The sequence below is a fragment of the Lonchura striata genome, chromosome 2, assembly GCF_050655825.1.
Source record: "Lonchura striata isolate lonStrDom1 chromosome 2, ASM5065582v1, whole genome shotgun sequence".
NCBI classification, from domain to species: Eukaryota; Metazoa; Chordata; class Aves; order Passeriformes; family Estrildidae; genus Lonchura; species Lonchura striata.
The window spans coordinates 125,394,629-125,408,073 of record NC_140704.1 but is presented as its reverse complement, the minus strand read 5'-3'; the positions used below and the strand labels follow the sequence as shown (position 1 = coordinate 125,408,073).

Sequence of the window (13,445 nt, the reverse complement as noted above, 5' to 3'; positions counted from 1 at the left end):
AATTACCCCTATTGATGTGAAAGAGAAGGCACAGCTCCCAGTGAATTTGTACCCATAGTGTGCAACCAACGTAAGTGCCTTCAGATCATTAGATCATGGCTCTCACAGAGCCTTGGTTTACAACTGAGAGATGAGCGTTCAAGCAGATTACAGGCTAAAATTTCCACTAGGACAGAGGGGAAGAGGATGATTAAAGTCTTTCGCTCAGTACTTGGAGCCAGGAATTTTGTGTGTCTTGCATGGTTTTGAAGTAGTGAAGGACTGTCACAGAACTGTCATCTGGATATCTAGTTTTTGTCTTTTGAAGGGAGGAAGAGATAATATCTATTCACTGAAACCTATTACAACTTCTTTTATGAAACCAAATGAAAATAAATAGGTTAAATGCTTTAAATAAAAAGAGCCAGTAGGCAACATTTTATGATCAATGAAAGTTGTGTAACGTGTCTTCTGCCCGCTTTTGATAGTTGAAGGCTTTCAAAAGGTATTCTGGAATCTGTTCTGGGCTTTGCAGTTGTTTGTGTTGTTTTTGTTTTTTGGTTTTTTTTACTTTGTTCAAAAATATGTTCTGGAATCTGCAAGCCTTTGTAGTTTGGTTTTTTGTTTGCTTGTTTTTCCTCAGGTGACCTTAATTACTGGCATAAAAAACAGGTATCAGTCAGGGATGGCAAGGAAAGAAGGGAGAGGACCTTTAATTTACCTGCCTAAAAGCAATATTAATGTGTTAGTAAAGGAAGAACAGAAGTTAGTGGTGTTAAGTTAGGAATTGTGAGACACCTCATTTTTACTAATTAATGATCTCATTGAGGATACCAGCTATTCATCCTTTCATACACAGTACTAAAAAATAATTGTTTCTCCTTGGGTGATTACAAATACAAAGTTATTTGTCATCTTTTTTTATTCAACCTAATTAAAAGTACTGCTTAATCAGCCTCAAGAAGAAAATCTCTGTGTGTGTCAGTAAATGATGATAATAGTTTAGCAGAGCATAGCAAATATTGTCCCTGAAAGTCTGCTGGAATAAAATGCTTAATAGAATTTGATGTCACTTGTTCGTATTGATTTATTTTGTTCTTCTTCATTAGGAATTGGTGGGCAGTAATAAGAAATCTAAATCCATTCAGTTTCCTTGCCCCTTCTTAAGTTAGAAACCCTCCCCCATCATATTTAGAGATATTGATTAGATGACTATTTAAATCTTGTTACTGCTTGCTACTTCAAACATTTTACCTCTTTTTCTCTCTAAATGCTTTTTGTCAGAAAACTTCATCTTGGTTACCAACTATTGGAATGTTTTTATAGGGATGAGAAATTCCCTGGTAAACATATGGTTGACCTCACTGTGCCAGCCTTCACTATTATCTTAAATAAATTTCTTTAACTGAAGTAGTTCAAGTAGTGCTAGACTCTTTTCTTTAAAAGATAAAATTATCTGTGGTTGACTTTTTATTATTTGTGAGGCTTGTGCTGGGCGTTGGTACATTTGAAGACTCCATTTACAAAGCAGATGACTCGCTGTCAGTTTCATCTTATTCTGTAATAGTGGATTCCACTTAATTTGCTTTCAAATGACAGGTTCATTGTAAAAAATTTGATTTTCTGGCAAAAAGCTTTTCAGACTGTGAAGTACAGAATGTTTCCTTTGTGTAGTTATTGTGATTTATCTTTAATTGTACTGTAGTTACGATTTCAGATTGATCTTGTCTCTTAGTGACTTTAAATCAAGCGTATTATTCTCTTTTAAAGAGGAGTATTGCTTTGACCTTTCAGTCAAATGTTTCAGAATGTGTTGGAGCTTATGAAGATAATACTCTATTATCAAACTGAGAAATCAACAATCTTTCCTCACACCACCCTCAATCCATGACTGGATTTTTGAAGTTTTTAAATGCTCAGAAGAACAAAAGATGAGTGATAGGAATTTATTGTAAGTGGCTCAATAAAAAGATTAATGCATTGCCATTTGGTTTCTTTAAAATGAGAGAAATATGCAAAATGCTTGACATTCTGATCTTGAAGTCAGGGTTGGTCTGAGGAAATAACATTAGAACTCGGTTGCCAGATGTTAACATGTCGTGTTAAGAAATGAGGAAGAGACTAATCTGCTTCTGCATTCTCTGTATAGATTGAAAACTGCTATTCAGCCAAAAATAGATAAAACTGAAAAACAAGTCTTTGAGCTACAATCCCAGTATTACTTTTTAATAAGGACAGAGTGTTTTGTGGAGCTGTTTTGTTATGCATTTGTGAAGCTTTAATTAGCCACGTCCAGACAATTATCTGTCTTTCCTACTCTGTGCTTTGACTAAAGCTTACTAGGAATTTTGATAGGAGGAATTAATGCAAGATTGTGATAAATCAAGTATCTTGATGGTTTGTGTGTTTGAGAGTCTAGGGCAAATTATCTCACCTGAATTATGGGACATATTCTGCAAGGGCTTTCTTGAATTACCTGGTTGATTGGGAAATAAAAAGATTTTTATTTGTAGGAACTGCCATTCTTTAGATTTCTTAAGTAGTGAGATGAAGTGTGGCAGGTGACTTTTTCTTAAATGTCACAATTGTTAGTCTTTATATTGTTTCTCTTCTGTTTGACAGTTTTTTGGTAGTTTAAGTTAGGTTTCTAATTAAAGATTAATATGCAGTGAGTTCCTGAATACTTAAACTGTTCAAAATATGTTGGATTTTTTTCTTCTGTAGATGAGTTTAGTTTGAAAAGCATAACTATCTACCTGGTGTTTAGAACTCCATATTCTGGACTTGAGACACTTTTCAGTAAGAAATGTGTGAATGGAAGGAACTGAAATACTGAAAATGGAGTTCTAGTGGTCTTACACTCTCAGACTAGTAGCTTGTACTAACAGTCAAGCTTTGCTTATGAATCAACATGGTACAACACTGTCATTGCAGCCTGTTTTCAGCTCCTGTACTGAGACAAGCTTGCTGTTTGTCTCTGTACTGTGACTGTCTCCTGCATGTGTGAACTTCTCCAAAACAGAAAGGATGCTTTTTGTGAAACATTTTATAACTTGAATGGGCAAGGTGGCAGGCTGCAGCTCATAAGCAAAATGTAAATTCTTTGCCAGGACATTATCGTATTATTGGCAGTGTTTTGGTGCTAACAGAGTTTGGGCCTATTGAAATTTCTGGATGTGGAAGAGAGTTTTGGTAGTTATGGAAGAAATATTTCCAGGTGTCCCTAGGGTGCAGCAGTTCTACCAATATATTTATACCAAAATAGAAGAATGGCGCTCCCATGGGATTAATGGTTAACTTCTAACTGTTTATGAGTTAATTTTCTTTCTCTTTGATATTTGAGCCATATCAAGATTTGAGTTTACAGTGTCCAGGAAGGCTCGGCCTTGGAAAACTATTCCTTTCTTACATTGACAGCTTCTTGCAACAAAAGAAGGGAATATGAGTGCCTAGAAATAGAAGGTTTGTAACACAATTCAAATAGAGATGTTTTGGTCCCGCATGCTTCCTAGTCTGTGAAGTTGCCATTCCATCTTTGTTTCTTCGTATCATCTTGATACTACCTTATTAGACATGGCTGGTTGAGTCCCTACCAGTCCAGGTGAAAAGGTCACCACATTTCAGGTAAATTGCCCATCACATCTAGTTTTAATGGTGAAATAAGGTGTGGCAATGAAACATTTCCTCCAGCAGAAGTGAAAGGAATCTATTTGTCCATTTGACACTTTCTGCTCTACTTGTATGTTTCTGCTCTACTGATAGTTTTGCTTTTCCCTTAGCTATTTTCTGCCAAATTCTTAGCATTTCCCTTAATATATCATGTCTTTTGCTGAATCTGCTTTGAGTTTAATCAGCTCAACTTTTTTCCTTCTTAATTTATTTCTCTATAAAAAGGAAGATCACTGAAATAGGTTGTTTGTAGGTAAGGTATTTGACTAAGATAGCTCATCATTTAGTTTACTCATTTAAGATATTGCTGATTTAACACACTGCACATTTTGTACTGCATTTCTTGAAACACCAAAATGTGAAGTATTCAAGAATTGCCATTTTATTTTCTCTGTATTTATGTTTTCAAAGTTTGTCATTTCAGCTCATAGGATATAATAATCCAGGAGTATGGGCATACATTCAAACTTGATTGGATTAATGTGTTAATGTTTCACTGCTAATCAACAGCCAATGTACCACTGTATGTATGCTTTTCTCACTCTAGTTATGAAGAATAAAACATTGCCTGAAGTAACACTCACTGCTTGGCCTAGGTGCTCTCAGCTGTATGTACATAAGTGGTACTTGGTAATGACCCCTCTGCCTTCACTGTACACATTTTTGTTTGCCCTTAGCTCTGTTAAACTTTAACTCTGTGCTCCACTTTTCCAAGGGGGGGGCAAAGCTGTTGTAAGAGTTCTGGCAGTGCACTTAGAACTGAGAAGACTCCTGATATTGTGATACTCCTTTTTAAAGGTCTTGGGAAAGGTAATTTTCATATGCCTACAAGAGTAGGGAAGTTTTCATGGTGGGTAAAGAAGACGCCTTTGCATTACTTCATTGTGAGGGATTGTGGTTAAGCTCTGTTGTTCTGTCTGTCCATACGTGTCCCTTGTTTGTGGTAGAAACAGAAAAATAATCCCTGGTTTTGGGCAATGTGATGGTGATGATGCCATACTTGCTTTATGAATATAGGTTATTGACACTTGGGGTAGCTAACAGGGACACAGAGACAAGTGAAATAATTTTGTATCTGTTAATAAGCATTTATGTGCTATAATATCCAGCCCAGTCATACACAGTGACCAAACTACCTGTTTCTAGGGCTGGTTTTGAAGCACTCATATTGAAAACCTCTAAATTTCTTCCTGTCCTATATTCCTGTCCCCTCTCCCTTTTCACATGTTGAATCTTTTTTATGTGCAGGCCCTGCCTGCTTCTTTGTGATTCACCCAGAATCAACTCAAGTGAGAATTCAGCTGTGGCATTTGAGATGTTATCTCCCCAGTTCCAGAGGTGACCAAGTAAAAGATGTGTGCTAGTTTGGAGAGAGAGGAGTGTGTATTTTTGATAGAAACTGTTGACTTCAGACATACATTTAACTTGAACCATGACAGACAGTGAGTGCTGTCTGTCAGGATAGAAATGATAGAAGTGGTTGTGACCTGTCTGGGGAGCTGTCAGGAATTTTCCCCCACTGGCATCACAATTTTGTGTTGTTTTTTCCATATGCTGTAAGAAGTCTTACGGGTTTGATACTGTAGAATATCTTTGGAGGATCATTGAAGGAGTTGTACAAATCCTGTTTGACAGAATAAGCAAGAGGATAGAAAACATTGCTATGTCAGTCATGTCTCAAGTACTTGAATAAACTTCTTTTGGAAATGGTGCTTGGATCAGTGTTAAGCTGTGTTCTTTGATTTCATCCCTGATTCATCCTTTCCTGTAGAGATAGGTATAAGTAAGGAATAAGTAATCTTGGTTTCAAAAATTTCCACTTGAAAATACTTCTATAAACTCGTTACATCACTCCTCTGCATTTTGCATGTGATTATTACTTTAGTTGAAGGACTGTGCTGTTAACCAGTCTTGGGTTTCTGATATTCTTACTCAGCTGTTCTGTTTCGCTCTAGATTGTGAATTTTTATATCAATTTGATACATTTTAGTTCTAGTAATATAACTTTATTTTAAAGTTATATTACAAGAATGTTTAAGCATAAGATTTTCTCTCAAAAATAAGAAAAAGTTGGATTGCCTGTGCATCCTTCAGGCAAGTCTACAGCCTTCTTCCCCTATAAGTCTGCAGCTTTCTTCCAGTCCTTTTCAATGGAAAGTGGACAAGCAGGAAGGTGCTTCTATATGAAATCCTTTGATGGGTTAGCAGAAACATTGAAGAGAGTGCCTTGTGATGTGAAAAGGACGGTAAAGCAAGCACAGCTCCCAAGAGTGTATCAGTGTATGGAAAATGTGTTTGGACATTATTTTAGGCATGAATAGCTGCACTAGCTTCTATTTTGATTTGAAAGAGCTGATTGAGAGGCTGAAAGCAACTTGAGTGTGATTAAAAATGTATTCCTCACTCATGGTAAGGAAAAAGCTGAAAGCAGTTGTTATATTGACTTTAGTTAGGCACATCTTAATATAGCTGGAGTGTTGAGGTGCTACAGGTTTTTAGACAAAAATACTAATGTCTGGTATCAAGCTGTCTCAATATGGAAAAAAATAGGAATAATAGTAAAAGTCAGCGTGGCACCATGAGGGCCTGTTCAGTGACATGGAGATTGAGGAGGCTGTGTATAGAAAAGTGAAACTAAGTAATTCATGTTAAAAGGATAAGCATATATGAGTGAAATCTACTCGTGATTCATTGTTTTAAAGTGATGTATTTAAAAAGCATTAGAAGATGTTCTTATAAATCATTAGAAAGATGAGGAAAGGAATGAGCCTGTAAATAGGAAAGCAAAGCAAAGAATAGGTGACAAAGACTGGAATTGATGACAAAACATGCCAAACAAGAAGGGCAGATTCAATATCTTTAGACACTAGATATTATGTCAGTAATTAAAATTTAGCTATGTGGGTTGGTTTGCTTTTTAAAAGTGTTTAAGCAACTAAAACTGAGATTTTTTGACAATTCTTTGGAGTGAGTTTCCAGAAGATAAATATTATTTTTGTTGTTGTACTATTATGTGAAAATTTTACTTTGGAAATCACTGGCCCAAATAGTCTCTGATGCCTATAGCAAACAATCGACAATTAGCAAAGACAATTAGCCAAATGGGTTTAAGAAAAGAAATCACATTGAATTAACATTATTTTCTCCCTGTATTGGGCTGTAGCTGATGTGAAGGAGGAGCAGTAGCTGTATTTTGACTGTGCAAAAATTTTCCATGTGTTGATGTGACATATGAATAAACACACAAGAAAAATGTGGTATCAATCATGTGGACTCTGTTTTTTCTGAAACCATAAAGACCACAAGTTATCAAAGTCGTAGTTGGTTGTTTAGACTGGTTGTCTGATTGAGAGTAGGTGTTTGGTTCTGTCCAACAGAGTGAACCTGCCAAAGGGTATTTTGAGGGCAGTCTGCATTGGCTTGAAAGTGCTTACTTGAGTAGAGATTGGGAAAGGTGAGAGTTGAAGTAAATAAAAGAACACTTTCATGTCCACGAAGCCTAAGGGAAGTAATTTTACTATAATCCATTTAACCCACCTAGATCTGTTACTGTAAAGAAAATTCTTCCACTTGTAAAGGCAAGAGATAAAGTGATGTGAAAAAATGTTAAAGGCTTTTAGCACAACTTCTTTTATGGTAGGAAGATGGAGAAGTATCTTTAAGTCCTAGGTGTATAAGATTCTATGAATGACAGTTAAAATTGTCTGAAATGTGTTAATCTGTTATATTTTGTCTTCCTATTTATATTGCTGCTAATTTTTTAGAATGCTTGTGAAAACAAAAGTAATAATTCTGCACTCATAGCTGTCAAATATAAGAAAGGCTTTCACATGCTGAAATGTTTCTTTGCAAATGCTTTATTTGAGAATCTTGCAGTTGCAATGTGCCTTTTGTACCTATTGTATTTGGACTTGGTATACCAGAGTCGTGTTTTTTTTCAAGTACGTTTGAGTCTTGAAGCTAAGAGTGGGTGTTTAGACTGTGTTGAAAATTATTGTCCTTTGTAACCTTTTTGGTCAGCAAATACTGTTCAACACTGAATATAAATTAATTTCAAGTTTTTAAATTCAAACTTTAGATGTTTTCTGAATTACTGTGGTAATGAGGAACTCGGTTTCCTAATTAAATGATATGAATCTGGTCTTTAAGGGCTTCATTTAAGGGCATTTTTTAATAACTAGATCAGTCTCCTGATAATATACAGTTTCTGTATTAATGAGACACGACAAAAGGCAAATTATTTTAAGAAAGAGAGGAAGGAAAAAATATAGTCCTTCATAATATCTGTGGAAAATACCTCAAGTTTTCTGAATATCCCAAGCTGCACGTCAGGCTGTCTTTGCAAGTGTCGAGCCAGCAGCTCGAGGAGAGTGATTCTTCTCCTCTCTCTGGCACTTGAGATCACATCTGGAGTGCTGGGTTCAAGGAGCTGCACTACAGGACAGACATTGCACTTCTGGGGTGAGTCCAGCAGATGACAAGCAGGATGGCTGGGGCTGAACTGTGTGACCTTCAAGGAGACTGGGTTTCTTCAGCTGTAAGAAGAGAAGGCAAATGAGAGATCTTGCTGATGCCTACAACAACATAATAGGAAGATATCAAGGGAAAACAGCCACTATTGGAAGACAAAGGGCAATAGATACAATTTGGAACATGAAGGATTTTGGTAAGACACAAAAGAAACATTTTATACCATGGGTAGTGAAACACTGGAATGCATTCACCAGAGACCTTGATTTAAAGATTATTTTCTAAATATTACTTAGTTACTCTCTTAAAACATTTTTTTTTCTCATTGTTTGGATGAATTGTGATTAGTAGGCCCTTTGTGCCCTCTGCAGTTTTGTTCCAGTTCCTATAGAATACTCTCATGTTCTGGAAAAAGGTCTATAGGCAGCTCTTTGTTATTCTGTACAGAAATAAGTGAGTTGATGTTTGATTAAAAAAACCCCAAATTTTGAAAATGTGTGATGAAAGATTGTTAAAGATACCCACGTATGTTCATCAGATTAGGAATTATTAACTTCTGTGTTGTGGTTAATGGAATAGTAGAGTGTCTTGAAATACAGAGTATATTTTATTACTCCACCTGGGGAAAAAGCCCCAACAAATAATGGGCTTAAATCACATCTTAAGTGTGTGCCTGTTGGTCCAGTAGAAGTAATTGTCTTCATATATAAACTGCCTTACTTCTAACTCTAGTGGCAAGATTAACACTTAGGAAATCTTTAAAAGCATTTTTTCACTTTCAGACTTCCTGTCTTTGAGGACTGGAGAAATCCAGGAATTTATTACAATATATTTCTTTTGATCTTTTATATCAAGGCAAATTATCCAGATAGTATAGCTGGAGATAAGAAAAATGAAGGAGTTCTCTGCCATTTCTAATAGCAGTTTTTTCTCTTCAGTCCTGAATAATTCTAGGGTGAGAGTCTCTTTATTTGGGAGGAAGCAGTGCTGAGATGCATAAAACCCATCAAGGTGTAGTACAATGGAATACAAGTTATTTAGTAGACATAGGGTTAGAGAGATTTCTGTAAGGCAGAAGGAAATAATGCTTTTGCTGAAACTTGGTTTTATCTGGGATATTGCTCTGAATCAAGAACAAATCCAGAAGAGGTGTGCATTCTTCACCTCTAAATCCCTTCCCTCCCTGTCCAATGAGGAGTTGTGTCTAGGAATTTACCATTAATCAGAATTGCACGGAAGTTTCCTATGGTTGATAGATAATCATTGTCAGGGTTTTTTGTGGAGTCCCTTATTTCAGTGTGATAAATTGACTTATTATAAATTGTTTTCATTATAACACTGACTGTGTTAGTCTTGCTTTTCTGGGTTATTGAGTTTCTGTTAATAGATAACACATGCATTTCCTACTGGACATGCTCTTTTCAACTTTTTATGGGAATGACATAGATTTTTTTTTTTTCCTTGTATTGATATTTCCACTGAGAACTGCAAATAGAAGTCAATGGAACTGATTATAGAATGGTTTGGATTTTAAGGGGCTGTAAAGATCATTTCATTCCACTCCCTGGATGTGACTCTCCAAGCAGTTCCTTATCCACTGAACAGTCCACCCATCAAACCATCTCTTCAATGTAGAGACAAGGATGTTGTAGGCTGCCATGCCAAAGACTTACCACAAGTCCAGATAAATGACATCTGTAGCTCTTCCCTTGTCTACTGATGTAGTAATTCCATTGTAGAAGGTCACGAGGCTGGTCAGGCAGGACTTGGCCTCAGTGAAGCCATGGTGGCTGTCCTGAATCCTTCTCTGTCCTGCATGTGTCATAGTACAGCTTCTTGGAGGATGTGTCCCATGAACCTCTCAGGTACAGAGGTGGGACTGACAGGTCTCAGTGTCTTCCTTTTTTTCCCCTTCTTCCAGTCAGCTGGGACTTCACCTGACTGTTGGACTTTCCAAACATGGAAAGTGGCTTGTAACTAAATCTACTGATTCCACTCAGGAGTCTGGAATGCAGCTCATTGGATCCCAGAGATTTGTTTATATTCAGATTCCTCAAGTGGTCATGAACCTGACATTTATTTAAAGTGGGAGGGACTTTGTTTCCTCCTGCTGTCCATCCACTTGAGTGGTGTGGGAAAAGAGGTTGCCATTGAAGACTGAGGCAAAAAACCACAATCATCTTGAGTACTGTAGCCTTCTGCTCATCAGTTTTTTCCAGTTGTCCAGGATTTTTTATGCACAGGAGGAGTTACACCTTCTTTGACTTTTCTTTCCTGGCTTACATTGATACTTATTTGAAGTGGCTAACTGGGAAATAATAATTTATTTAAGAATATTATTTGTCAAATGTGTCAAATGTGACACATTTGACCCAAAGTGTAAATAGTATTTCTTGCTATTTCTCTGGGATATGTTTTGTGAATTTTGTTTTGAATTGCAAGCGATGAGAGGCAGTATCTTGTCTGTATGTATTATTTATGCTGAATGGACAGGCCTTCAAGCCAGTGTCAGCAAATGTTTTAGGATCAGAGGAACAGAGCACTTTAGTGGTATTGTGTTGTTCAAGTGTACATTTTTATTATTTTTTTCTTTTTGCTACTGGCTTTTTTGTTTAGAAAGGACCATAAACATAGTATGTTTATTGTTTAGTAAAGACATGTGAAACAGGATATTTTTGCACTAGTGAGATGGACAAAAGCATGACTGAGTTAGACTGAAAAGATGGTTGCTGGAAAAAGGGCTAAAGGTGCAAACTTGAAATTAGATAATATTTTAAGTGTTGGTAATTTGAAAATTTTTTTATGATACGGAACAGACAAAATTTTGTCTCTTCAAGTTACTGTCAGACACTGATAGCTTAATGTTTCTGATTTTAATTAAAATCTAAAATGTGTTTTAGGCTCCTTTTTATATAGACAAAGTTGTATAGTTGGTCTACATGTATAAGTAAATGGATCTGCTGAATTATTTGCTGTTCTTATATACATATGTTCTTCGCTATTTTGGAACCAATGTTTCCAAATCTCCTCTTCAGCAGAGTTTGAATTTCCTTTGTTTTAAAACGTTCTTATCTCTGAACTTTTAAAATATTACTCTATGTGAAAAAGTGTACACAGGTTGACTGCCTTTGAAGTTTATTTGATGATGGTCTGGGGAAGTGCCAGAAAGATAATTGGCTTCATAACATCTCTGCCATTCAAATTAAGGATTTATAAAATTGTTTTGTAACTTTGCTCCTTTGCATTTGAATTCATAATAATGATGCTGGAAACACTAACGTAGTGATGTTAGTGTTTTCTTAATCTGAACAGAAATAAAAAGGTAAACACTAGGATTCTAACCTGTTTGTTTAATGTGTGAGCAATGTGTACAGCTTATGAAAATGCTAGAGTTGGGTTTTCACTTGATTTATGTTATATCTCAGTGGAAGGTAGGAACTTTCAATATGGAAGCCCAAGGAAGTTTTCAGGGCTGCTTGATAGAGACAGAAAGTTATTTCAGTATTTTCAGAATGTAAGTTATGAATGTGTAAGGGCCTTTTCTTTATGAGTTGTGTGGTTGAATTTCTTGTAGTCTGATTTCAAATATATTTGATGGGATACTGAATAACTTCTGTGTTGGCAAATCAACACTTTATTTTCCCCTGGGAATTTTTTTAAGTTCTGCTAAGTACAGGAAAACAGCTACAAGTGTGTGCTAGATCTGTGTTTTAAAAAAATTGTTATTGAATGGAAATGAGGTACTAAATCACCAAACCATGTATTTTTATTCCTTTGGAGTATAAAATAATTTTGACTTATAGTAAGGTTGAAGGACTTGTAGATGGTAACCTTAAAATTGTTGGCAGGAAAAGAAAAAGACAGTAGAAATTAGAAAGCCTTGAACTTTTTATCACCTAGATCACTTGGAAATGAAAAAACGTATTGTGTAGCTGTTTATATGGAGAAAATTGACTCCAAGAGCAGTGCCAGTGACAGCTCAGAGGCTGCATTTCCTTTGCTCAATAGATTGTAAGAAAGTGTTCTGATTGTTGTTACAGAAACACCTTGTTGCAGTGACCAATTTCTCAGTCAAAATAGGCAAGAATTACCTGAGCTACTGCCATAACACTTTAATAAGTGCTATGACTCTGTAGGTTCTAAATTGCAGTTAGTGTAAAGTTTTTAGTTTGTTTTGTGCAATCCAAATAGTCTTGGTTTAGTTTTCTGTTCTGTCCTCTGGGATGACTTAGAACAAGGCAAAGGCTTGCACAGATGCCAAATGGACATGCCTTAGGTTACTTAGAGGAGGAGCTTATGCTGTTAAAGTCTTGTAGATGTAATTATAAATCTAATGATGTTGTGTAAATATGAAATGTTCACTGCTAGGAGTGGAGCTCTTACAAATGTTTTTGTAATACATCCAATTCATTTATACCTCCTTGTAATTTTTTAACAGTGTTGCAAATGTAACTGCCACTGTATTTTACACAAATAGTAAGTTTAAAGCTTGTAACTTATTTTGCCTTTGTCTTTTCAGTTTAATATCTAACAAAGTGAACAAAGTCATCCTTTTTTCTCACCTTCCAGTTTCACTTTGTTTTTAAATTGTCAAGTAAAACTCCTTTTACCTTTCAAAAATTGATGAAATGTACTTAAGTGTGCATGTTTATTGTTGAACTTTATCTAGTATTTCAAATATTCCATATAATTTCTTTATAGAAACGATTACAAAAAGAACTATTGGCATTTCAAAATGATCCACCTCCGGGAATGACTCTAGATGAAAAGAGTGTACAAAATTCAATTACACAGTAAGTACATATACTGTTTTATTTCTGCTGTAGTGCTGAAAAGACTAAGTAATGAGAAGTTCTCTTCATTCTTCCACCACTTACACCAAGTAACATTGTGAATTTTGCTTTTAGTCTAGGCAATGAAACATTGTTCTCCTTAGTAAGCGTATTGCTGTAATGTGTTGGACACTTTCAGGAGCAGGGTAGCGAATTTACTAAATTTTTATTAGGTGTTTTACTGTCTAACAAACTGTCAATTGGTAAAAGCTTCTGCATATTTTAGAATAAAATAATTTTATTATCTTTCATAGCTACTAACCTCCAAAACTATTCTAGATTTATTGAAATAATGGAGTAGTTGTTTTAGAATTCTGTGACATTTGAATAGAATATGTGTCACAGCTGTTAGTTTTAATTACCTACTTTCTCTAAGGCAAGTGGAGAAGACTTCTTAAAAATCAAAGTTGTCTGGGTACACTTGTTTGCACTTTTTCCCCTGCCTTGACTTTCTTCGTGATTTGTGAAATAGAAAGAGAAACATGGTAAAATATT

The 13,445-nt window shown here is 35.7% G+C and overlaps 1 protein-coding gene across 7 annotated transcripts in view; it reads left to right on the top strand.

Moving 5' to 3' along the window:
- Window positions 1-13,445, top strand: part of UBE2W (ubiquitin conjugating enzyme E2 W) — a 32,110-nt gene that overhangs the window by 5,293 nt on the left and 13,372 nt on the right. For all 7 annotated transcript variants that reach the window (XM_021530597.3, XM_085573892.1, XM_085573889.1 and 4 more), the window contains exon 2: window positions 12,820-12,911. In XM_021530597.3, the coding sequence (XP_021386272.1) occupies window positions 12,820-12,911 (92 nt within the window). The remainder of the gene's footprint in view (window positions 1-12,819; window positions 12,912-13,445) is intronic.